The sequence below is a fragment of the Balaenoptera ricei genome, chromosome 15 (genome assembly GCF_028023285.1).
Source record: "Balaenoptera ricei isolate mBalRic1 chromosome 15, mBalRic1.hap2, whole genome shotgun sequence".
NCBI classification, from domain to species: domain Eukaryota; kingdom Metazoa; phylum Chordata; class Mammalia; order Artiodactyla; family Balaenopteridae; genus Balaenoptera; species Balaenoptera ricei.
The window spans coordinates 33,417,662-33,442,281 of record NC_082653.1 but is presented as its reverse complement, the minus strand read 5'-3'; the positions used below and the strand labels follow the sequence as shown (position 1 = coordinate 33,442,281).

At 42.1% G+C, this 24,620-nt stretch overlaps 1 protein-coding gene across 1 annotated transcript; it reads left to right on the top strand.

Moving 5' to 3' along the window:
* The first annotated feature begins 11,405 nt into the window (after positions 1 to 11,405).
* Positions 11,406 to 23,024, top strand: PROKR2 (prokineticin receptor 2). Its single transcript, XM_059896565.1, has 3 exons — positions 11,406 to 11,522; positions 13,653 to 14,254; positions 20,387 to 23,024. Exons 2-3 carry the CDS (start codon positions 13,797 to 13,799, stop codon positions 21,081 to 21,083), a joined length of 1,155 nt encoding a protein of 384 aa, XP_059752548.1. The 5' UTR covers positions 11,406 to 11,522; positions 13,653 to 13,796; the 3' UTR covers positions 21,084 to 23,024.
* The last annotated feature ends 1,596 nt before the right edge of the window (positions 23,025 to 24,620 follow it).

The following is a 24,620-nucleotide window of genomic DNA, read 5'->3' as shown; positions in this document are numbered from 1 at the left end:
ATTCAATTTGATAATATTTTGTTGAATAGTTTCACATCTATGTTTATGAGAGATAGTGGTCTATATTTTTCTTGTAATGTCATTGCCTGGTTTTGGAATTAGGATAATACTGGCCTCATAGAATGAGTTAGGAGGTATTCCTTCTGCTTTTATATTCTGAAAGAGACTGCAGAGGACTGGTGTAATTTCTTCTTTAAATATTTGGTGGAATTCATCCGTGAGCTCATCTGGGTATGTTTTCAGTTTTGGAAGGTTATTAATTATTGATTCAATTTCTTTAATAATGTAGACCTATTCAGATTATTTATTTCTTCTTATGTGAGTTTTGGCAGATTGTTTCTTTCAAAAAATCAGTCCATTTTTATCTAGGTTATCAAATTTGTGGGCATAAAGTTGTTCAGAGTGTTCCTTGATTATCCTTTTAATGTTCATGATATTGGTAGTAACATCCCCTCTTTCATTCCTGGTGTTAGTAATTTGTGTCCTCTTTTTTTTCTTCACTTGACTAGAAGCTCATAACTTTTATTCATCTTCTCAAAAACCAGTTTTGGGTTTCATTGATTTTTCTCTATTAATTTCCTATTTTTAATTTTATTGATTTCTGTTCTAATTTCTCTTATTTCTTTTCTTCTGCTTACTTCGAATTTAATTTGCTCTTTTTCTAGTTTCCTAAGGTGGAAGCTTAAATGATTTATTTTAGATCTTTCCTCTTTTCTAATGTATACATTCTATGTTACTCAATTTTCCTCAAACCTCTGTTTTCACTGTATCGTACAAATTTTTATGAGTTGTGTTTTCATTTTCATTTATTTGAAAATATTTTTAAATTTCTCTTGAGATTTTTTCCTTTGACTCATGTATTATTTAGATGTGTGTTGTTTTTTGTTTTGGGGGTTTTTTTTAATTTTTGAATTTTATTTAATTTATTTTTTTATACAGCAGGTCCTTATTAGTCATCAATTTTATGCACATCAGTGTATACATGTCAACCCCAATCTCCCAGTTCATCACACCACCACCCCACCCCCTGCCGCTTTCCCCCCTTGGTATCCATATGTTTCTTCTCTACATCTGTGTCTCAATTTCTGCCCTGCAAACCAGTTCATCTGTACCATTTTTCCAGATTCCAAATATATGCGTTAATATACATTTGTTTTTCTCTTTCTGACTTACTTCACTCTGTATGACAGTCTCTAGATCCATCCACGTCTCTACAAATGACCCAATTTAGTTCCCTTTTATGGCTGAGTAATATTCCATTGTATGTATGTACCACATATTCTTTATCCACTTGTCTGTTGATGGGCATTTAGGTTCCTTCCATGACCTGACTACTGTAAATAGTGCTGCAATGAACATTGGGGTGCATGTGTCTTTTTCAATTATGGTTTTCTCTGGGTATATGCCCAGTAGTGGGATTGCTGGATCATATGGTAATTCTATTTTTAGTTTTTTAAGGAACCTCCATAATGTTCTCCAAAGTGGCTGTATCAATTTACATTCCCACCAACAGTGCAAAAGGGTTCCCTTTAATCCACACTCTCTCCAGCATTTGTTGTTTGTAGATTTTCTGATGATGCCCATTCTAACTGGTGTGAGGTGATACCTCATTGTAGTTTTGATTTGCTTTTCTCTAATAATTAGTGATGTTGAGTATCTTTTCATGTGCTTCTTGGCCATGTATATGTCTTCTTGGGAGAAATGTCTATTTAGGTCTTCTGCCCATTTTTGGATGGGGTTGTTTGTTTTTTAAATATTGAGCTGCATGAGCTGTTTATATATTTTGGAGATTAATCCTTTGTCCATTGATTTGTTTGCAAATATTTTCTCCCATTCAGAGGGTTGTCTTTCTGTCTTCTTTATGGTTTCCTTTGTTGTGCAAAAGCTTTTAAGTTTCATTAAGTCCCATTTGTTTATTTTTGTTTTAATTTCCATTACTCTAAAAGGTGGATCAAAAAAGATCTTGCTGTGATTTATGTCCAAGAGTGTTCTTCCTATGTTTTCCTCTAACAGTTTTATAGTGTCCAGTCTTACATTTAGGTCTCTAATCCATTCTGAGTTTATTTTTGTGTATGGTGTTAGGGAGTGTTCTAATTTCATTCTTTTACATGCATCTGTCCAGTTTCCCCAGCATCACTTATTGAAGAGACTGTCTTTTCTCCATTGTATATCCTTGCCTCCTTTGTCATAGATTAGTTGACCATAGGTGTGTGTGTTTATCTCTGGGCTTTCTATCTTGTTCCATTGATCTATGTTTCTGTTTTTGTGCCAGTGCCATATTTTCTTGATTACTGTAGCTTTGTAGTATAGTCTAAAGTCAGGGAGTCTGATTCCTCCAGCTCCTTTTTTTTCCCTCAAGACTGCTTTGGCTATTCAGGGTCTTTTGTGTCTCCATATAAATTTTAAGATTTTTTGTTCTAGTTCCGCAAAAAATGCCATTGGTAATTTGATAGGGACTGCATTGAATATGTAGATTGCTTTGGGCAGTATAGTCATTTTCACAATATTGATTCTTCCAATCCAAGAACATGGTATATCTTTCCATCTGTTGGTATCATCTTCAATTTCTTTCATCAGTGTCTTATAGTTTTTTCCATACAGGTCTTTTGTCTCCCTAGGTAGGTTTATTCCCAGGTATTTTATTACTTTTGTTGCAATGGCAAATGGGAGTGTTTCCTTAATTTCTCTTTCAGATTTTTCATCATTAGTGTATAGGAATGCAAGAGACTTCTGTGCATTAGTTTTGTATCCTGCTACTTTACCAAATTCATTGATTAGATCTAGTAGTTTTCTGGTGGCATCTTTAGGATTCTCTATGTATAGTATCATGTCATCTGCAAACAGTGACAGTTTTACTTCTTCTTTTCCAATTTGTATTTCTTTTATTTCTTTTTCTTCTCTGATGGCCGTGGCTAAGACTTCCAAAACTATGTTGAATAATAGTGGTGAGAGTAGACATCCTTGTCTTGTTCCTGATCTTAGAGGAAATGCTTTCAGTTTTTCACCATTGAAAATGATGTTGGCTGTGGGTTTGTCATATATGGCCTTTATTATGTTGAGGTAGGTTCCCTCTATGCCCACTTTCTGGAGAGTTTTTATCATAAATAAATTGTTGAATTTTGTTAAAATTTTGAATTTTGTTAAAAGCTTTTTCTGCATCTATTGAGATGATCATAGGGTTTTTATTCTTCAATTTGTTAATATGGTGTATCACATTGATTGATTTGTGTATATTGAAGAATCCTTGCATCCTTGGGATAAATCCCACTTGATCGTGGAGTATGATCCTTTTAATGTGTTGTTGGATTCTGTTTGCTAGTATTTTGTTGAGGATTTTTGCATCTATATTCATCAGTGATATTGGACTGTAAGTTTCTTTTTTTGTAGTATCTTTGTCTGGTTTTGCTATCAGGGTGATGGTGGCCTCATAGAATGAGTTTGGAAGTGTTCCTTCCTCTGAAATTTTTTGGAAGAGTTTGAGAAGGATGGGTGTTAGCTCTTCTCTAAATGTTTGATAGAATTCACCTGTGAAGCCATCTGGTCCTGGACTTTTGTTTGTTGGAAGATTTTTAATCACAGTTTCAATTTCAGTGCTTGTGATTGGTCTGTTCATATTTTCTATTTCTTCCTGGTTCAGTCTTGGAAGGTTATACCTTTCTAAGACTTTGTCCATTTCTTCCAGGTTGTCTATTTTATTGGCATAGTGTTGTTTGTAGTAGTCTCTTAGGATGCTTTGTACTTCTGCGGTGTCTGTTGTAACTTCTCCTTTTTCATTTCTAATTTTATTGATTTGAGTCCTCTGCCTCTTTTTCTTGATGAGTCTGGCTAATGGTTTATCAATTTTGTTTATCTTCTCAAAGAACCAACTTTTAGTTTTATTGATCTTTGCTATTGTTTTCTTTGTTGCTGTTTCATTTATTTCTGCTCTGACCTTTATGATTTCTTTCCTTCTACTAACTTTGGGTTTTGTTTGTTCTTCTTTCTCTAGTTCCTTTAAGTGTAAGGGTAGATTGTTTATTTGAGATTTTTCTTGTTACTTTAGGTAGGGTTGTATAGCTATAAACTTCCCTCTTAGAACTGCTTTTGCTGCATCCCATAGGTTTTGGATCATCGTGTTTTCATTGTCATTTGTCTCTAGGTATTTTTTTTTTTTTAAAAGCTCCTTTTATTTTTTATTTTTTTAATTAATTTATTTATTTATTTATGTCTGTGTTGGGTCTTCGTTTCTGTGTGAGGGCTTTCTCTAGTTGTGGCAAGCGGGGCCACTCTTCATCGCGGTGCGCGGGCCTCTCACTATCGCGGCCTCTCTTGTTGCAGAGCACAGGCTCTAGACGCGCAGGCTCAGTAATTGTGGCTCACGGGCCCAGTTGCTCCACGGCATGTGGGATCTTCCCAGACCAGGGCTCGAACCCGTGTCCCCTGCATTGGCAGGCAGATTCTCAACCACTGTGCCACCAGGGAAGCCCCTCTAGGTATTTTTTGATTTCCTCTTTGATTTCTTCAGTGATCTCTTGGTTATTTAGTAACGTATTGTTTAGCCTCCATGTGTTTGTGTTTTTTACATTTTTTTCCCTGTAATTCATTTCTAATCTCAAAGCGTTGTGGTCAGAAAAGATGCTTGATATGATTTCAATTTTCCTAAGTTTACTATGGTTTGATTTGTGACCAAAGATGTGATCTATCCTGGAGAATGTTCCATGTGCACTTGAGAAGAAAATGTAATCTGCTGTTTTGGGATGGATTGTCCTATAAATATCAATTAAATCTATCTGGCCTATTGTGTCATTTAAAGCTTCTGTTTCCTTATTTATTTTCATTTTGGATGATCTGTCCATTGGTGTAAGTGAGGTGTTAAAGTCTCCCACTATTATTGTGTTACTGTTAATTTCTTCTTTTATAGCTGTTAGCAGTTGCCTTATGTATTGAGGTGCTCCTCTCTTGGGTGCATATATATTAGTAATTGTTATATCTTCTTCTTGGTTTGATCCCTTGATCATTATGTAGTATCCTTCCTTGTCTCTTGTAACATTGTTTATTTTAAAGTCTATTTTATCTGATATGAGTATTGCTACTCTAGTTTCCTTTTGATTTCTATTTGCATAGAATATCTTTATCCATCCCCTCACTTTCAGTCTGTATGTGTCCCTGGGTCTGAAGTGGGGCTCTTGTAGACAGCATATAGATGGGTCTTGTTTTTGTATCCATTCAGTAAGCTTGTGTCTTTTGGTTGGAGCATTTAATCCATTCACGTTTAAGGTAATTATCAATATGTATGTACCTATGATCATTTTCTTAATTGTTTTGGGTTTGTTTTTGTAGATCCTTTTCTTCTCTTGTGTTTCCCACTTAGAGAAGTTCCTTTAGCATTTGTTGTAGAGCTGGTTTTGTGGTGCTCAATTCTCTTAGCTTTTGCTTGTCTGTAAAGGTTTTAATTTCTCCGTCAAATCTGAATGAGATCCTTGCTGGGTAGAGTAATCTTGGTTGTAGGTTCTTCCCTTTCATCACTTTAAGTATATCATGCCACTCCCTTCTGGCTTGTAGAGTTTCTGCTGAGAAATCAGCTGTTAACCTTATGGGAGTTCCCTTGTATGTGTCATTTTTCACTTGCTGCTTTCAATAATTTTTCTTTGTCTTTAATTTTTGCCAGTTTGATTACTATGTGTCTTGGTGTGTTTCTCCTTGGGTTTATCCTGTATGGGACTCTCTGCACTCCCTGGACTTGGGTGGCTATTTCCTTTCCATGTTAGGGAAGTTTTCAACTACAGTCTCTTTGAATATTTTCTCTGGTCCTTTCTCTCTCTCTTCTCCTTCTGGGACCCCTATAATGCGAATGTTCTTGTGTTTAATGTTGTCCCAGAGGTCTCTTAGGTTGCCTTCATTTCCTTTCATTCTTTTGTCTTTATTCTGTTCCTCAGCAGTGAATTCCACCATTCTGTCTTCCAGGTCACTTATCCATTCTTCTGCCTCAGTTATTCTGCTATTGATTCCTTCTAGTGTAGTTTTCATTTGTTATTGTATTGCTCATCTCTGTTTGTTTGTTCTTTCGTTCTTCTAGGTCTTTGTTAAACATTTCTTGCTTCTTCTCAATCTTTGCCTCCATTCTTTTTCCGAGGTCTTGGATCATCTTCACTATCATTATTCTGAATTCTTTTTCTGGAAGGTTGCCTATCTCCACTTCATTTAGTTGTTTTTCTAGGGTTTTATCTTTTTCCTTCATCTGGTCCATAGCCCTTGCCTTTTAATCTTGTCTATCTTTCTGTGAATGTGGTTTTTGTTCCACAGGCTGCAGGATTCTAGTTCTTCTTGTTTCTGCTGTCTGCCCTTTGGTGGATGAGGCTATCTAAGGGGCTTGTGCAAGTTTTCTCTAGAAGTGTGTTGTTTTATTTCCAAATATTTTGAGGTTTTCCAGCTATCTTTCTGTTATTGATTTCCAGTTTAATTCTATTGAGGTCTTAGAGTAGACTTTATATGATTTCTTTTTTTTTAAACTGGTTAATGTATACAAGTTCATTGCCACTAGACCTGCCTTACAAGAAATGCTAAAGGAATTTCTCCAAGTTGAAACAAAAGGATGCTAACTAGCAATATGAAAACATATAAACATATAAAACTCACTGGTAAATGTAAATATATAATCAAGTTCAGAATACCCTAATACTGTAATGGTGGTAAGTAAATCACTTTTATCTCAAGTATAAAAATTAAAAAACAATTTTAAATGTAACCGTAGCTACAATAACATATTAATGAATGCTCAATATTAAAAGGTGTAAACTATGACATCAGTAGCATAAAATATGGGGGAAGAAGTAAAATTCTAGACTTTTTGTATGCAGTTTAAGGTAAGCTGTTATCAGCTTTAAAAAATATTATATCTAGAAGATGTTTTATGTAAGCCTCATAGTAACCACAAAGAAAAAACCTATAGTGGTTACTGAAAAGATAAAGGAAAAGATAAAGCATACTATTACCCAAAAAAAAAAGAATCACAAAGGAAGACAAGTAAGAAAGGAAAAAAGCAACTAAGGAACTAAAAAATAAATAGAAAACAATTAACAAAATGGCAATAGTAAGTCCTTACCTATCAATAATTACTTTAAATATAAAAGGACTAAATTCTCTAATTGAAAGACACAAGGTGGTTGAATAGATAAAAAAATAAGATCCAACAATATGCTATCTACAAGACACTCACTTTAGCTTTAAGGACACACATAACTTGAATGTGAATGATGGAAAAAGATATTCCATGCAAATGGAGTATCAGATAAAATGGACTTTCAGTCAAGATTGGTCACAAGAGAAAAAGAAATATACTAGATAGTGGTAAAGGGGTCAATTCATCAAGAATATACAACAATTGTAAATACATATGCACCCAACATTAGAGCACCTAAGTATTTTAAACAAATATTTACAGAACTGAGGAGAGAAATAGACAGCAATATAAAAATAGTAGGGAACATCAGTGCCCCACTTTTCACATTGAACAGATCATCCAGACAGAAAATTAATAAATAGCACACCTGAATAACACTATAGACCTAATGGGCCTAAGAGACACATACAGAACATTCCATACAACAGCAACAAAGTACACATTTTTCTCAAGTGCACACAAAATATTCTCCAGGACATCCTATATTGGGTCACAAAGCAAGCCTTAACAAATTTAAGGAGATTGAAACCATATTTAGTGTCTATTCCAACTGCAATGATATGAAACCAGAAATCAGTAACAGGAAAAAACTGCAAAATTCACAATTATGTGGAAGTTAAACAACACACTCCTGCATAACCAAGGAGCCAAAGAAGAAATCAAAAGGAAAATCAGAAAATACTTTGAGACAAACAAAAATGAAAACACTACATACTAAAACGTATGGGATGTATCAAAAGCAGTCATAAGATGGAAGTTTATAGCAATGAATTTGTACATTAAGAAAAAAGAAAGATCTCAAATAAACAACCTAAATTTACACCTCGAGGAATTAGAAAAAGAAAAACTAAGAAACCCAATATTAGCAGAAGGAAGAAAATAATAAAGATTAGAGGAGAAATAAATAAAATAAAGAATAGAATGATAGAAAAAAATCAATAAAACTGAGCTGGTTTTTGAAAAGATAAACAAAATTGACAAAACTTTAACTAGACTAACCAAGGAAATAAGAGAGGACTCAAAAAACAAAAGTGTAAATGACAGAAGAGATATTACATCTTGTACCACAGAAATACAAAGAATCCTAAGGTCACTATGACAACAAATTGTATAACCTAGAAGAAACAGATAAATTCATAGAAACATACATACAACCTACCAAGACTGAATCATTAAGAAATAGACAACAGTAGAACAATAGAACAGATCAATGATGACTAAGAAGATTGAAACCATAATCGAAAGACTCCCAGCAAAGAAAACCCCAGGACAGGATGCTTTCACTGGTGAATTCTACCACAAATTTAAAGAAGAACTTTTTAAAAAAAATTCTAAAATTCATATGGAACCACAAAGACCTGGAATAGCCAAAGAAATCCTGAAAAAGAAGAACAAAGCTGGAGGCATCACACATCCTGGTTTCAAACTAAACTACAAAGCTATAATAATCAAAACAGTATGGTACTAGCATTAAAAACAGACACACAGTCTAATGGAATAGAATGCAGAGCCCATAAATAAACCCATACACATACACTTAACTAATATTTGACAACAGAGCCAAGAATACCCAGTGGGGAAAAGATAGTCATTTCAATAAATGGTATTGGGAAAACTGGATATTTACATGCAAAAGAATGAAATTGGATCTATATATATATATATATATATATATATATATATATATATATCACTCACAAAAATTAACTTGAAATGGATTAAAGACTTAAATGTAAGGCCTGAAATTCAAACTCCTAGAGGAAAACACCATGACATTTGTCTCTGTGACCATTTTTTAGGTATAACGCTAAAAGCACACTCAATAAAAACAAAAATAAACAAGCAGGACTACATCAAATTAAAAAGCTTCTGCACAGCAATAGAAACAATCAACAGAATGAGGAGGCAGCCAATGGGATAGGAGAAAATATTTGCAAACCATCTATCAGATAAGGGGTTAATACCCAAACTGTATAAGGAATTCATACAGCTCAATAGCATTAATAATAATAATCTGATTTTAAAATAGGCCGAGGGCTGAATAGGCATTTTTTCAAAGAAAACATACAAATGGCCAACATGTACATGAAAAGATGCTCAATATCACTAATCATCAGGGAAATGAAAATCTAAACCACAATGAGATATCACCTCACACCTGTTAGAATGGCTATTATCAAAAAGACAAAGGATAACAAGTGTTGGCAAGGTTGTAGAGAAAAGAGAACCCTGTACACTGTTGGTTGGAACGTAAATTGGTGCAGCCACTATGGAAAAGGTGTGAAAGTTCCTCAAAAAATTAAAAGTAGAACTACCATATGATCCAGCAATCCCACTTCTGGATATATATCAGAAGGAAATAAAACCACTATCTTGAAGAGATATCTGCACCCCCGTGTTCATGGCAGCATTATTCACAATAGCCTAAACATGGAAACAACCTAAGTGTCCATGGATGGATGAACAGATGAGATATACATATAATGGAATATTGTAGAATGGTGGTTGCCAGGGGCTGGAGAGGTAATGGGGAGATGTTTGTTGAAGGGTACAAACTTGTACTTAAAAGATGAATAAGTTCTGGATATCTAATGTACAGCATGATGATTACAGTTAACAATACTGTATTATATACTTGAAAGTTGATGAGAGAGTAAATCTTAAATGGTCTCACCATCAAAAAAAAAATTATGTGAGGTGATGGATGTGTTAACTAACCTTATTGTGGTAATCATTTCACAATGTATACATGTATCAAATATTCACGTTGTATATCTTAAACTTGCACAATGTTATATGTCAATTATATCCAATACATCTGGAAAAAAAAAAACTTAAAGAGGAGAAGGAGGGGTTAGTTCTACATAAGGTGAAAGGCAGAATCACATAATGTCACCACCCGAAGGGTTTCTTAATCATCTATTCAGGTATTTTAAGTTGGCAACCCAGTGGACTATATTCTTTCTGAGATATGTTCTCTTTGGCCAACACAGGGTTTTTGTTTTGTTTTAACTAACCCAACTTTATTTATAAAGTTCTGAAATCCCATCTCTGGAAAGATCGGAAGATCTGACAAAGCAGAGTCCATATTCCAAGCTGTCAATAATCATTGGCTGGGATTTAACAGCAGGGAATCCCTTTAGACCTTCAGTCTCCTGCCACAGTTTTCAGTTCCAATTCTGTAAAGCCAGAGCTTCCCTCTGTGCTTTGCAGCTACCAGTCATCAGAATTAGCAGGTCCTGAGGGTTTAATCCCCTCGCTCAATGTATAAGGAAACCAAGGACCAGAGAGGCAATAGAAATTGCCTAAAATCAGAGCCTGTTGTAAACAAAGTGGAGGGCTCGGGCGTCCCCCTAAAGACAGGAGGAGACCCAACTGGGATGGTCTTTGAATGACCAAGGACTTTGGCAGTTGTGGACATCTCAGGTTTTAGTGAGGACTTCGGGATCGGAGCCTTGAGCAGGGTAAGCTGCCCCCGGTCCTCAGCTTCCTCCCGGGGGTCTCCTCCCCCACAACCCCAAAGTCCCACTCTGCACTCGCTGGAGTATCCCCAGCACCAGCTGCCGGAACGATGGAATGCACCCTGGGCTTCTCCAGAAGGAGTCACTGTGTAGCAGGAGCGGACGCTGTCACTGGACTCCCTGGAAGACAGGATCCTCGGATCCTCGGATCCTTCACTGGCGACCCCCTTGGGGCGCCACCTAGGGGGTGCAGAGGGCCTCGCGGGTTCTTCGGAATCGCATTATCTAAAAGGCTAAATGTAAAATAGAGAAGCAGTGGGAAGTAGCTGCATAGCACGGGGAGGTCAGCTCGGTGCTTTGTGACCACCTACAGGGTGGAGTAGGGAGGGTGGGAGGGAGACGCAAGAGGGAGGGGATATGGGCATGTATGTATATGTGTAGCTGATTCACTTTGTTATAAAGCAGAAACTAACACACCATTATAAAGCAATTATACTCCAATAAAGATGTTTTAAAAAAATAAAAGGCTACTGCGTTCCATTCACACGGGGGTACGGAGGGCTCAGAAACTCTCTAGAGGGACCCACCCGCGCCAAGGAGGCTAGAGCTCCATGCGCCCGGCGCCCGGGGAGCACCAGTTGCAGGAGCCGAGTGCCCACCCTTTGCCTCCGCGCAGAGACAGGCGGGGACTCCGGGGCGGAGCCCAGCGCGGGGCGGGCGCACCCGGCCGCGCCCCAGAAGCCGGGAAGAGCTTCGCGGGCGGAGCGCCAACTGTAGCAGGAACCCGGAGACCGCGACTCGCCTGGGAAGCGCGCTGAGCGAGGAAGAAAGAGGAACACCTCCTACGCAGCGCAAGTCCGGGTCCCCGAGGCCGCCAGGGAGACGGGGAAGCGCGGAAGCCTGTAGGTGCAGAGCTCCGCGCAGTCCCGGGGCTCCAGTGGCCGGGTGGGGGGCGTCGCCCGGGCTGAGGGCTCCGATGCCTACTTCTTTCTCTGGGGTCTTCGAGCAGCTTTGCCTGCTGCCGCCCTCGGGATGCGCCCTGGCTGGCTCGCACTAGAGGAGTGGGTGCCGGGAGATGACCGGGCCGGGGACCGTAGGCTGGGACTGGGCAGTGAGGCCGCAGACCGAGGGAGCCAGCGGGTGGGCGGGCGCCAAACTGCAGGGGAGGGCGTGGGCGGGGGGCACCTACGGGAAGGTGAGCAGGAAAGGGGAGGTGTCTCTGGGAAAATTCCCTTTCACCGTCTCCTCCCTCCACCCCCAGTTTTCTTCCCGCCCGGAGATCCCACCGGCTTTGCTTCTCGAGCCTAAATTTCTGACGATTCCCGCCCCTGCCGGGGCAGCGCCTCCGGGAGCCGTGCGGCCGTGCCGTACTGGGTGGTTAATAAGGGAGAGGAAGGACGGGGATCCTGGAGCGGGTTGATCAAGGGCAGGGAGTGCATCCAGCGGTAACGGGGAGGGGACCTGCTCCAGCCTGGGCGCCCGCTGTCTCCTCGCGGGTCCCGGGACAGAAGAGCAGCCGAACGTAGAAGCCGAGAGGGCGCAACTCCCGCTTCTCCGTCTCAGTGTCTGCGGGGGTTGGGGTCTCGCGTGAGACGGAGAGGCGACCCAAAAAGAGGACGCCCCCAGCTGCGGTTTTGAGCCTCCCCTCGGGTACACAGCAGGCAGGCGCGCCGCAGGTTGGAGTGTCCCCGCCACCCTGCGACTGCTGTCCCTTCCGGGAGCAGTTCCTGTCCTTCGTTCTCCCACTCTTCTCACAGGGCTGGGCCAAACCTACTGTCCAGTTTGGTCCACTTCTTGCTTCCAGCATCCCGCGGCCCGCACACTTGGAGTCCTTTCCAGGTGTGCTAAGAGGTGGGGGAAGGTGGTTCATGGCTGGATGGCCGGGACCCCCATTCTGCAGGTGCTGGACCTGGGTTCTTTTTCCAGTCCCTCAGACACAGCGAACCCAACAGTGCCCAATCTCCTGATTGTACTTCAGAGTAAATACTTCAGTACTTCAGAGACTTTATTTCCTCCCCCGCGAGCATCTGGAGGCACCAAGAATGTAGAGGACTTAGGCCATAAGAGACAGGTCAGCCCTCAGGCCCTCCTAGGTCCTCACTGACACTCCCCCCACCCCCCTTGGGTGGCTGTTTTCAGTTAAGCGAGGTCTTGGAGCAGCCACCACTTTCAGAGGACACAGACTTTGGTGACAAGATGTGGTACCTCCCAATCAAGGCTGATTCTGGAAGGGGAGCTGGGGGCCTGGTGAAGGGACAGCTCAAAAGAGTGGAGACAGGGAAGGGAAGCAGACAGAGGACTTCTTTCTAGAGTGGCCCAGCAGCGCAGCAGGAGAATTCCCTCCCACCCACAGGCCCCTCCACCTGCAGAGTCCTGATCAGGATCCTCAGTCATTCCTTCAGCAGATTCCTATCCAGCCCCTACTCTGTGCCAGGCCCTGGGCTAGGCAACAGGAATTTGGTTTACAGGAAAACTGGGATTCAGAGAGCATAAATCACTGGCCCAAGTTGACTCAGCCTGTCCATGTGAAAATGGTGATTTCCAAGTCTGTGGACTGGCCAGGACAGAGGGAGCAGTTCCTGCTTTGGAGGAAGGACCCTGCTGTATCCCCATATCCTGGCTTCATTGTCCCTGGCCAACAGCTGGCACAATGTTGTGACTGCCATAGAGTCCTGGGCCAGCTGCCTGAGCAGCTGGGAAAAACTTCCAGAAGACCCCTGTGGGGGCTGCTGGGGGGAGGGGGACTGGGCAGTCAAACTGGTCCTGGTCCCTGGACAAAGGGCAAAGATACACATTCTTCTTGGGTGTCTCTGGGGAGTCCAATCCATCCCATGCCCAGTCCCTCTCGACAGCCAAACAGCCAATAGAGGGTTTCCCAATTTCCAGAACTCATGTGTCCTCCCCTCTGTGCCATGGGTAGTTCTGTCTGTGGGTTAGACACTGCGTCTGGTTGGCCTATACCTGGGGGGACTCTGGGAGGATGCTACCAGGTGTTCTCCTATATTTTATCAACTGGTTGTGTCTCCTTCCAGGATCCACGATGGCGTCTTGACTCCCCACAGATGTGGGCAGGGTACTAGGATCTCTGACCTCATGAAAGCAGAGGGTCTGGACCCCCAGCTCAGAGTACTCAGACCCCGGAGACTCCTGCATACCACTCACTGGCAAGCTTCACCATGGCAGCCCAGAATGGAAACACTAGTTTTGCAACCAACTTCAGTATACCCCAAGACCATGCCGCCTCCCTCCCCTTCAACTTCAGTTATGGTGATTACGACCTCCCTCTAGATGAGGATGAGGATATGACCAAGACTCACACCTTCTTTGCAGCCAAGATCATTATCGGAGTGGCACTTGTGGGCATCATGCTGATTTGTGGCATTGGCAACTTTGTCTTTATCACTGCCCTTGCCCGCTATAAGAAGCTGCGCAACCTCACCAACCTGCTCATTGCTAACCTGGCCATCTCAGACTTCCTGGTGGCCATTGTCTGCTGCCCCTTCGAGATGGACTACTATGTGGTGCGCCAGCTCTCCTGGGAGCACGGCCATGTGCTCTGTGCCTCTGTCAACTACCTGCGTACCGTCTCACTCTACGTCTCCACCAATGCCCTGCTGGCCATCGCTATCGACAGGTGAGGATGTTGGGTAGGGGTAAAGATGGAGGTGGCCCAGGTTGCCTCTTTCCTCACTTCAGCTCTAAAAGTTGGCATTACTCCAGATTCAAATGCTTGTCCATCTATCGAGGCAAAAGGAGACTTGATTTCTCCAGTTGTGGCTCATGTTCTCCCAAATGTGGACAAGAGGGAGGCTCCTGAGCCTCCCAGCTCTGGGCCATGCCCCCATACACCACATCTGCTTCAGATACAGGCATGTCATATAACCATGAACCTCACCAAACACAAAAGCAAAAGCAGCAAGTTTAGGCAGGTTACTACTTAGAAGCCATGTTAACTAGGTTAGCCAGGGCAGCTTCCAGTCTAGGTAGCATGTGCGAAGTTTTTCCTGTAACCACTACCCAAATCAAGATATAGAACATTTCCATCCCCTAGAAAGTTTCCTTGTGCCCCTTACCAGTCAATCCTCCCACCCCAGGCAACCACTGATCTGATTTCTAGCATCATAGTTTAGTTTTGCCTATTTTTTAACTTCATAAAAATGGAATCATACAGTATGTACTCTTGCTTTTGGTGACTTTATGGCAGAGCTGATTTTAAAATAAGATTACAGGGTTTGGTTGCAAAAAAGAGAGAAGGACATTCTTGCCTTTTTTGAATACATCCATGTGCTTATTTGCATATATTTGTGTGAGATGTTCTGTAAGTCCTTGATCTAGTGTAAATTTATAAAGTAAAATTTCTAATAGCAGCTTCAGACAAATCTGACACGTTTTATTTATGTAAATAGCTGTAGGCCAGCATTGGACCACCAGGGGCCCTGTTTGAGGGGGGCAATTTGTGTCACATCTTCTTGGTCCACCATTGTGAGTTATGCTGAAACTCATTTTGATGTGTTTTTAATCATCTTTTTCCCTTTTATCTCCTTTCAACTCCAGTTTTTCCCTCGTTCTCAGTGCTATTTAGGTCTGTGTTCCTTTTTAATCAACCCAGTGATTATTTTTCATTTATGATAATATAATACACATACAGGTATAAGAGGCATCTTCCTTTTTATAACTTAATTCCTGCAAGAAAAAACAATTTTGTTATCACAACTCTGAGGCTCGTAAGCCCTGAACCCAGTGTTTATGAAACTTACCTATCAACCAACTGCACAAAATTCCCCAGGGGAAATGATACAAAGTATGTTTGGTACAATGGTACAAAGTCAGATTCCTGGGCCCCTACTGAATGGGAATCCCCTGGGCTAGGGCCTAGGCATCTGCATTTTACCCAATCCCTGAATGATTCTGATGTTTACTCAAGTGAGTTACCACTGTTCTCATCACCTTTGTTCCATTGAAACCTTTGTCTTTCTAATGTAGGTGTGGGGTTTTTCTTTCTTTCTCTCTCTTTCTTTCTTTCTTTTTCTTTCTTTCTTTCTCTCTCTCTTTCTCTCTTTCTTTCTTCTTTCTTTCTTTCCTTCTTCCTTCCTTCCCTTCTTTCTTTCTTTCTTTTCTTTCTTTCTTTCAACATGGGAGATTCTCAGGAAGCAACCATTCTGTTACAATACAGAGTGGTTCCTTTTCCACCCCAAACCAGCTCTGCCTCAGTCAGCTTCCAGCTCTGTCAGCAGTTCCACCATCTCCCAGTCACCCAAGCAGGAGATACTACCATCATCCTTTTCCTTTCTCCCTGTTCTACCCCCACCCACACACCCCTACACCAGGTGCAGCCCTACACCAGGTCCTGGCAATAGTCCCTGCAGCTTCATCTCTTGGCAAGTCATGGCTGAACCATCATAATGCTCCTCTAACTTGTCTCTTCACCCCTTCAGGAGCCCCTGACTGTCCCCTGAAATCTATACTCATCCATATTAAGCATCAGAATATCACCACTGAAGAGTCTTTCTAACATGTCTCATTCCTTACAAAACCTCCAAAAGTTTCGATGCTTATAGAACACATGCCAAATCCTGAGTCTAGCACTCTAGAGTCTTTGTAATCTGATGCCAATCTGTCTTTTAATCTCATGCTGTGTCTGGGGACACAGACAGTCTTTTCCAAAGGATACTGTGTTTTAAGCGCAATAACCACTTCTATCTTCATGTTTCCATAGTGCTTAGCGCAGAGCCTCAAACCTGTGCCTTAGTTTGGTTTACCCCTAAAATAGACCCTGAGACAAGGATTCATGTGCAGGTAGCCCTCAGGAAGTACCTATAGGGAGATAGGAAAGGAGGCAGGCAAGGGAAGGCAGTCAATACAAGCTGTGTTATTGAACAAGTTTCCACTGTGCACAATTGATGCTTATTCCTGCCACAGAACTCTTGGAGCTGGTGTAGATCTCACCTCAGAGTTCTCCCAGGAGTGAGAGGTGGGAGGGAACTAGGATATTTACACACCAACCCTCATAAGTCATTTGTGAAGGCCACTCTGGAAATTCTGTGCAAGTTACCAAGAGGACTCTGGAAGCCAGAGAAGGCCTTCCAACAAAGAAATGCAGGTGTTAGCAGGTGGCAGTGGACAGGTATGCACTGAAGTGATAAAAGCAAAGGGATAATAGAGGGGCACCAACAGCATCTGCTACAACCTGGTAGATCCACAGGTTGCTGGGTCCTACTGTGTGCCCAACCTATGCGTATGGAAACATAAAGTAGTAGAAGACACAGTCTTTGACCTCAGGGAGCTTTTCTTCCACACAAAAACTAGAATAATCTAGTGATAAGTGAAGAGTAACTCAGAGAAAGACAGATGATTATGTTAGTGATGCAGTCTGGGAACGCTTCATGAGGAAGGTGTTGCAATTCAAGTGTGCTATTCTGACCACCTCCTATTCACCCCGTTGATGAAGGCAGGACTCTCCAGCACCAATAGTAGTAGATGACTGAACACACAACACCTGAAACTAGAACAATGAGGGTGAAAGCACTTGGTTGGTCTCATATACTGCCAGCCCAGGGGAGAAGAACACTGCACACCAGGCAGGGTCACATGAGAGCTGTGCTTGGGAATAGAATGAACCAGCAGGGTATGTGGGCAGCAGGGTTTATAGTGACAAGAGGCTGAGGTGACCCTTGGCTCCCATGGGAGGATGAGATTGGCTTGTTTGAATGATTTTGCCAACTGGCAGAGAAGTGAAACCCATTAGGTTGAGGATTGGGGGTGCAGCTATTCCCACTGATAGAGGAACTAGCAGGACAAGAGCCTTTCTCACTGGGTGGAGGGGTATATCTGATGAAAACAGAGGAACTCACAGCTAGGCTTTTGGGGCCCTGTAGATGTCAAAGCAGTATATGGAATTTCAGCCCTTACAATCCAGGACCCTAATAAATAAATAGCACCCCTCTTTCTCACTCACTTTCAAACCAACTGAAAAATCAGGCAAAATGATAAGAAAGATGGATGACGGCCAAACTCTCACTTTTGCTGAGATGACACTAATATTAAATAATGGACTTGTATCTGTAGGCATGGAGACCACATCCTACTCAGAATTAGATAAACCTGCAAACCCTGACACAGGCAGCAGCAGAAGAGCAAGGTTCATGTGCAGAGGGCCTAGAAGGGATGATATTTGAAGTCATAGAGAACCCAGAAGAAGAGTGTTGACCTCAAGAAACACACATCCAAGCAGATAGATGGCAACAAAGACTTTGCAGATATCCCTCTTGCCAATGAATGAGTCATGGGAAAAGATGGGTTTAAACAAAGTATTATAGCGTCCACCATGCTTTCTGTACATTTACCTTCTCAAATAGAATCTTTCAAAAAGCCTGCAAGGTTGTCTGTAAAGTCATTTTTATCTTCCTTTCACAGATGAAGAAACTAAGTCCCAGAAGCATAAGTGATTTATTCAAGGATTTAGGTGCACAGCTGAAATCCAGGCCTTCTGAATAATGCCTAGGCCAGTGTTCTTTATTTTAGTATTTAGCTGATGACAACTCTGAATTTTGGAGCATCCTATAGGATAAGGAATTAGAATTTAAGAGTTGACAACAGATTAAGCAGGGCTGTGGAAGTTCTCTTTGGCATTGGTTACTGAGATACTTTTCATGCTAGAACCAGATTGAGAGAGTTATTAAGTCTTGAATTAGTTCTGCATTATCTAAGGACTGTGAACTCAGTATGATAGGCAGAATAATGATGCCCCCAAGATATCCACATCCTAATCCCCAGAATATGTTATGCATGAGGGGAATTAAGATGGCAGATGGAATTAAGGTTGCTAATTAGCTGATCATAAAATAAGGACATAAGACTGGATTATCCAGGTGGGCCCAGTGTAATCACAAAGGTCCTTAGATGTGCAAGAGGGAGGCAGAAAAGTCAGTGTCAGAGTGATGTGTTGTGGGAAGGGCTTGACTGGTCACTGGTGGCTTTGAACATGAAAGGGGGCCCTAAGCCAAGGAATGCAGGCAGCCCTAGACAAGAAACAAATGAGATTTTCCCCTCAGAGCCTCCAGAAAGGAACACAGTCCTACCAACACGTTGATTTTAGCCCAGTGAGACACATATCAGACTTCTGACCTCCAAAACTATAAGATAATTAATTTGTGTTGTTTAAGCCACTGAGTTTGTGGTAATTTGTTACAGCAGCAACAGGAAGCTGATACACTCAGTATCACAGAAAGACAGTGATTGTGAGTTGTCCCTGCCCCATTGAAGGATTGGCTAGCCCATTTGTCCCAATCTCCAGCCCTGTGAGCCTTGTGCTACCCAGGCAAGTCACGCAGGTTAACTTGGAAAAGCTGGGTCCCATGGATGGGTGAAGAACTCCAGTAAGCAATGCTCATTAATATATACAGTTAGGGTGCAGCCAATGGTTGGGGTGGGATGCAACTTTATCTCATGTCTTCAGAAAGCTGCAAGCTGGGGAGAGCCAGGCTGCCATGAGATCTCCTAATTGAAGTCTATAGAGTCAGAGCTGCCAGTGAGCAAGGGGAAGGCAAGAGCCGATAAAACAGTCTCATGACAGACATATTGCCAGGGACAGACAGAAATAACATGGCAGAAGGCCTTCTTGGTCAAGTCAGAAACTTGGAAAGGTGACCAAAGGGTCTAGTTACAAAAGAAGGGTAAACTGGATGGAATTTCTATGGGTGGCTTCCTGCTCTTGGTCATAACCTGACTCAAGCTGCAGGTATAAGGTACATATTCATTTCCAAGGTTGTATTGTTTCTTCCCTACCCCTCATGCCTCTTTTCTTCCTCTACCTTCCTCCACCACCTCTTCCTCTCACTCCATAAAATGCACAGGAATGATTCCAGGGCACTAAATTACCTAAATAGGTGTTGTTAGGTTTTTCTGGAAAGAAGGTATTCAACCTACACAAATGAGCTCATTTCCCACTAAGGGCTCCAACCTCTTTCCCAGGCAGCATTGCTCATTGGAAAGAGCAGGATAAAAGTTTCATGCTGTGTGCTGCTTTATGGTGTCAAGGCAACTTTACACACCTTCTCATCTGAGCTTGAGACAGCGCAGGGAGGTGGGTGTAAAAGTTTTGTATCAAGAGCCTGGATTCTGTTCCCTGCACCAAGTGAGCTTGGGCAAGTCATTTACATCTCACTAGATTCCTCAGATTCTACCCTTAGTCCACTCCTGCTCTGTAATGTGGGGTGACACCTGAGGGCAGGAGAGAGAAATTCCTAGTCCACAGCTCTTCTTTCACCTCTACACCAGAAGATATTTAGATTGAAGAGTTTTGAAAGAATTATGTTCTTAGGCAGAATGGCAAGCTGGAAAGCCAAGGTGGTATCAATAGGACTTATAATCATGATAGGCCACATGTACATGCCACACCTAGCACATGCCAAGCATTTCACAAACATTATAATATTTAATATTTACAGCAGCCCTGCAAGGTAGGTATCATTTTATCTCATGTTGCATTTGAGGAAACGAATCTCAGAGAGACTGAGTGATTCACTCCAGCCAAGATTTATTCTGTCTGTTTGACCCACATCCTGTGCTGTTTACACTAAATCACTCCTCTCCTCCAAATGCCAAATGATGTTGCTAAAATAAGATGAAGCACGTTGACGCTGGAAAATAGATACGTGGGGAGTCATTGTGCCATTTTGTCTGCTACTGTGGGTGTTTGGGTTAGTTAAAAACCAATAATGATTACAAGCACACATCATTATTACTGATAGCTTCCCTCCCCCACCAGATATCTCGCTATCGTTCACCCCTTGAAACCACGGATGAATTATCAAACAGCCTCCTTCCTGATCGCTTTGGTCTGGATGGTATCCATTCTCATCGCCATCCCATCAGCCTACTTCACAACGGAAACCGTCCTCTTTATTGTCAAACGCCAGGAAAAGATCTTCTGCGGCCAGATCTGGCCAGTGGACCAGCAGCTCTACTATAAATCCTACTTCCTCTTCATCTTTGGCATCGAGTTCCTGGGCCCGGTGGTCACCATGACCCTGTGCTACGCCAGGATCTCCCGGGAGCTCTGGTTCAAGGCGGTCCCTGGTTTCCAGACGGAACAGATCCGGAAGCGGCTGCGCTGCCGCCGGAAGACGGTGCTGGTGCTCATGTGCATCCTCACGGCCTACGTGCTGTGCTGGGCGCCTTTCTACGGCTTCACCATCGTGCGCGACTTCTTCCCCACCGTATTCGTGAAGGAGAAGCACTACCTCACAGCCTTTTACGTCGTCGAGTGCATCGCCATGAGCAACAGCATGATCAACACCGTCTGCTTTGTGACCGTCAAGAACAACACCATGAAGTACTTCAAGAAGATGCTGCAGCTCCACTGGCGGCCCTCCCACGGCGGGAGCAAGTCCAGCGCTGACCATGACCTCAAAACCAGCGGCCTGCTGGCCACGGAAGAGGTGGATTGTATCAGGCTGAAGTGACCCACTGGTGTTTCATAATTGAAAACCCAAAAGCCAGTACTTGGAGCACAATTCACCAATAACCAAGTTCACAGGCTGCTTGGGGAAAGGGCAACTGTGTTCACACCTCACTGCTTTCAAGGAGCTGGAGTCATAAAATGCGAAGCAACTAGACACAAACCACAGCAGCTGACATTTACTGATACCTGCTCAACACCTACTGTGTGCACAACCACACCAGCGAGATTAGATAAGGGCAACAGGAGCTGACATTTACTGATTACCTACTGTGCAAAAATATTTAAATAGCAAAATGAAATGGCAGAAGCCATTGGAGTCATCAAGCTATATCCAGATATTTAGGTGGTCAAACAGAGGCCACAGATGGTTATCTAGACTCATTCTTCATCTTCCCTCATTCTGTATCTGGCCAGTGCAGGAGAGTCAAAGCCTACAGAATGCAGCACAATGGAGATAAAAGGGTGAATTAGAGTGTGGGGTTTACAGCCTCATGGGAAGACAATTCACGGCAGCACACTGAGCTTTCCCACCCAGATCTTATGACCTCCCTAGAACATTCTCTAAGATTCTGGCTGCCGGAAAAGAATTTTTCTCATAACCAGGTCATTGGTTATCTATAATGGTGTAATCTCAAAGGAAAGAACCAAAAAAATTTCTTTTCCATTGATGCTTGAAAACTCATCATTCTTTTGGGTGAAGACAGACAATCCTGAAATGAGGAACACATCCAGTTCCTGAAACCTTAATGTGAAGGATGTCAGCAGCTCTAGTGTCAGGGAGGAAGGGGACAGAGAAAGGGGTGGAGTTTGCCACTGGCAATGAACATAATCTGTGTGGCCATTTTGCTAAGGCCTGGGCCACTTTTCTAGAACACACCCTCTCTTGCAAAGATGAGCTCTACTTGGAATCCAAAGACCTGGGTTCAAGTCCTAACTCATGTGACCTAGATGTTTACTCTCTCTGCATCTCAGTTTTGTTCAACGAAACAGGGATGATGAAAATATTTTCTCTGCCTGCCTTACAGGACTGTTGGGCAAGCCCACTGAGGTCATAGTTTGTAAAAGTGCTTTTCAACTATACAAGTGATGAGAATGGATAAGAGATATTGAATGATTTGTTTGGACCCCATCCACTGTGGCTTATTATGGAGAAACACTCCCACTTTTTCATCCTTAGTCTATGGACCAGTGATCTCTGAACTCTTCTCAGTGCAGTCCATCTACATCAGGGCAAAAAAGGAATCCTTGTCCTGGGTTATAAGCAGGAAGATTCAACTTCAGAGTCTCAGTTACCCACACCCCCCCCCTAAACTTTCAGTATCCCTGTGGTCATAGAAGTGTTGACAGTCTTCCCTGCATGTTGCTAAACAGCACACCCCAAGGCTGCCTAAGTCTGATTGTATTATCACACATCTGTGGTAATTGTGTGTAGTTGTCTTCATTTCTTCCTGATTCATTTTGAAGCAGAGTCTATACAAATGGTTTGGGATTGACCCAAATGACCCACATTTGGGCAATTCCTGCTCTTCTATAGTGAAGGGGTTATTTAGTTGTTTGCTTGTCTGTGTGTGTATGTGTGTGTATTTAATTAATTGTTGGTGTTTTTAATCCAACAGTGACGTTTCAACCAACATTTTCCTCCATCACCACCCAGCAGATTCACCTTCAGCCCAATCACTATACCCTCAGAAAATGCAAACTCACTTTAACATTAGGCTAAGCCAAATTGTTTATAAATTCTGATTAGACAAAATTACACAATGCATTCTAAAGCCAAGCAAGTAAATATTGGGGGTTATCTGCATTTTCACAAATATGATAACTGCATTTTTATTTATTACCCCGTCCTGACTCTTCTCCTAAAGATGATTCTTTAAGAGTAGACTGTTACCAATTGTGTCTGTCAAAAGAATTCAATCCCTTTTTCCTTTTTATACTAAAACATACCATCCTCCCTTCATTTAAATTTAACTGAAACAACTTTTGTAAATATTGGTGAGATTTGTGATTTTCCAGTGAATTAAAGTGTTATGTTGTTATCAAATGAAATAATTAACATATGGAATCTTAACCACACTGTTGAAGCATTTTCCCTGTTAATCTTCTATATGTTAGTATATTTAGATCAATGAAGTAATAGCCATTTAAACAATTCAACCTTGAAACAGAGAAGGAAGTTCTTGAAGGCATTTTTAGAACAGTGGCCGCTCACACCAGCAACCAGCCTCATCTTGGTCACGTCCCTCAAGCTGCCAGCCCAGGAGTGTACTCATGCATGCAAATAAATCAAAGAACCGCTACTCCATGCTCACGTTACCCCTTCATTTTAAAATCATCTTGTTTGTTTAATGAAAACTGCTGTTTGCATGGAGACTGTTCATTCATCTAACTGGTGTTAAGGTAATAAATTAATTGCACTTGTGTTTACACTTTTCTTTTCAAGACTAATTAATGCTAAGCTTAAGATACGTTTAATGCACTGAGATATATAAACATTCATATATACTATTATATATTGAAAATTTAATCTCCTTTGGCAAAACGGATCCATTTCCTTGGCCAGAATAAGAGAAGGATGGCTTTGTGATGAAGCTATTAGATTTTTCTTTCAGCATCCAACATCAAAAATAAGTTGATTCTCAAGTTGAAGAAATCAAAAGATGGCTTCAGGCCTTTCATGTATAAAAACCAATTGCAGACTTCTGAAGGAAAAAGTAACACATGGGAGGTGGTTAGAAAACTTAAAGTGAGTTCTATTTCTAGGGGAAAATTTTGGCTTTGAATCATATCTCCTCAATTTAACCATTATCTCTCCCTTGGGCTCAAGAAGACACACACACACACACACACACACACACACACACACCTCAATAGGACACCAAAGCAGGAAAAGGCCTTTTAGGACATGTAACTCAACTCACTCCTTTCTTAGGTGAGAATATCTGAATTTCAAATGAGGAAATTACTTGCTTAAGGATGCACAGCTAACACTAACACTTGCTGGAGCCAAAACATTGCCCCAAGGTCTCACTCTGGTCTAGTGAGCTGCATTCAGTAACTGCCCTCCTGTGTCCAAAGGAGGGGACTTCCTCTAAGAATGTTTAAAAGGCCATTTAAACTGGTTTCTGGAGGAGAGAAGACGGCAGAAGAGTAAGACACGGAGATCACCTTCCTTCCCACAGATACAGTAGAAATACATCTACACGTGCAGCTGCTCCTACAGAACACCCACTGAACGCTGGCAGAAAACGTCAGACCTCCCAAAAGGCAAGAAACTCCCCCTGTTCTTGGGTAGGGCAAAAGAAAAAAGAAATAACAGAGAGAAAAGAATAGGGACGGCACCTGCACCAGTGGGAGGGAGCTGTGAAGGAGGAAAGATTTCCACGCACTAGGAAGCCCCTGCGCGGGCAGAGACTGCGGGTGGCAGAGGGGGGAAGCTTTGGAGCCACGGAGGAGAGCGCAGCCACAGGGCTGCGGAGGGCAAAGCGGAGAGATTCCCGCACAGAGGCTGGGCGCCGACCAGCAATCACCAGCCCGA

Bases quoted from the DNA above. Each gene is read 5' to 3' on its own strand.
- PROKR2 (XM_059896565.1), top strand. From the start codon at position 13,797: ATGGCAGCCCAGAATGGAAACACTAGTTTTGCAACCAACTTCAGTATA. The intron at 14,255-20,386 runs GTGAGGATGTTG...CTCCCCCACCAG, and splicing joins CTGGCCATCGCTATCGACAG to ATATCTCGCTATCGTTCACC.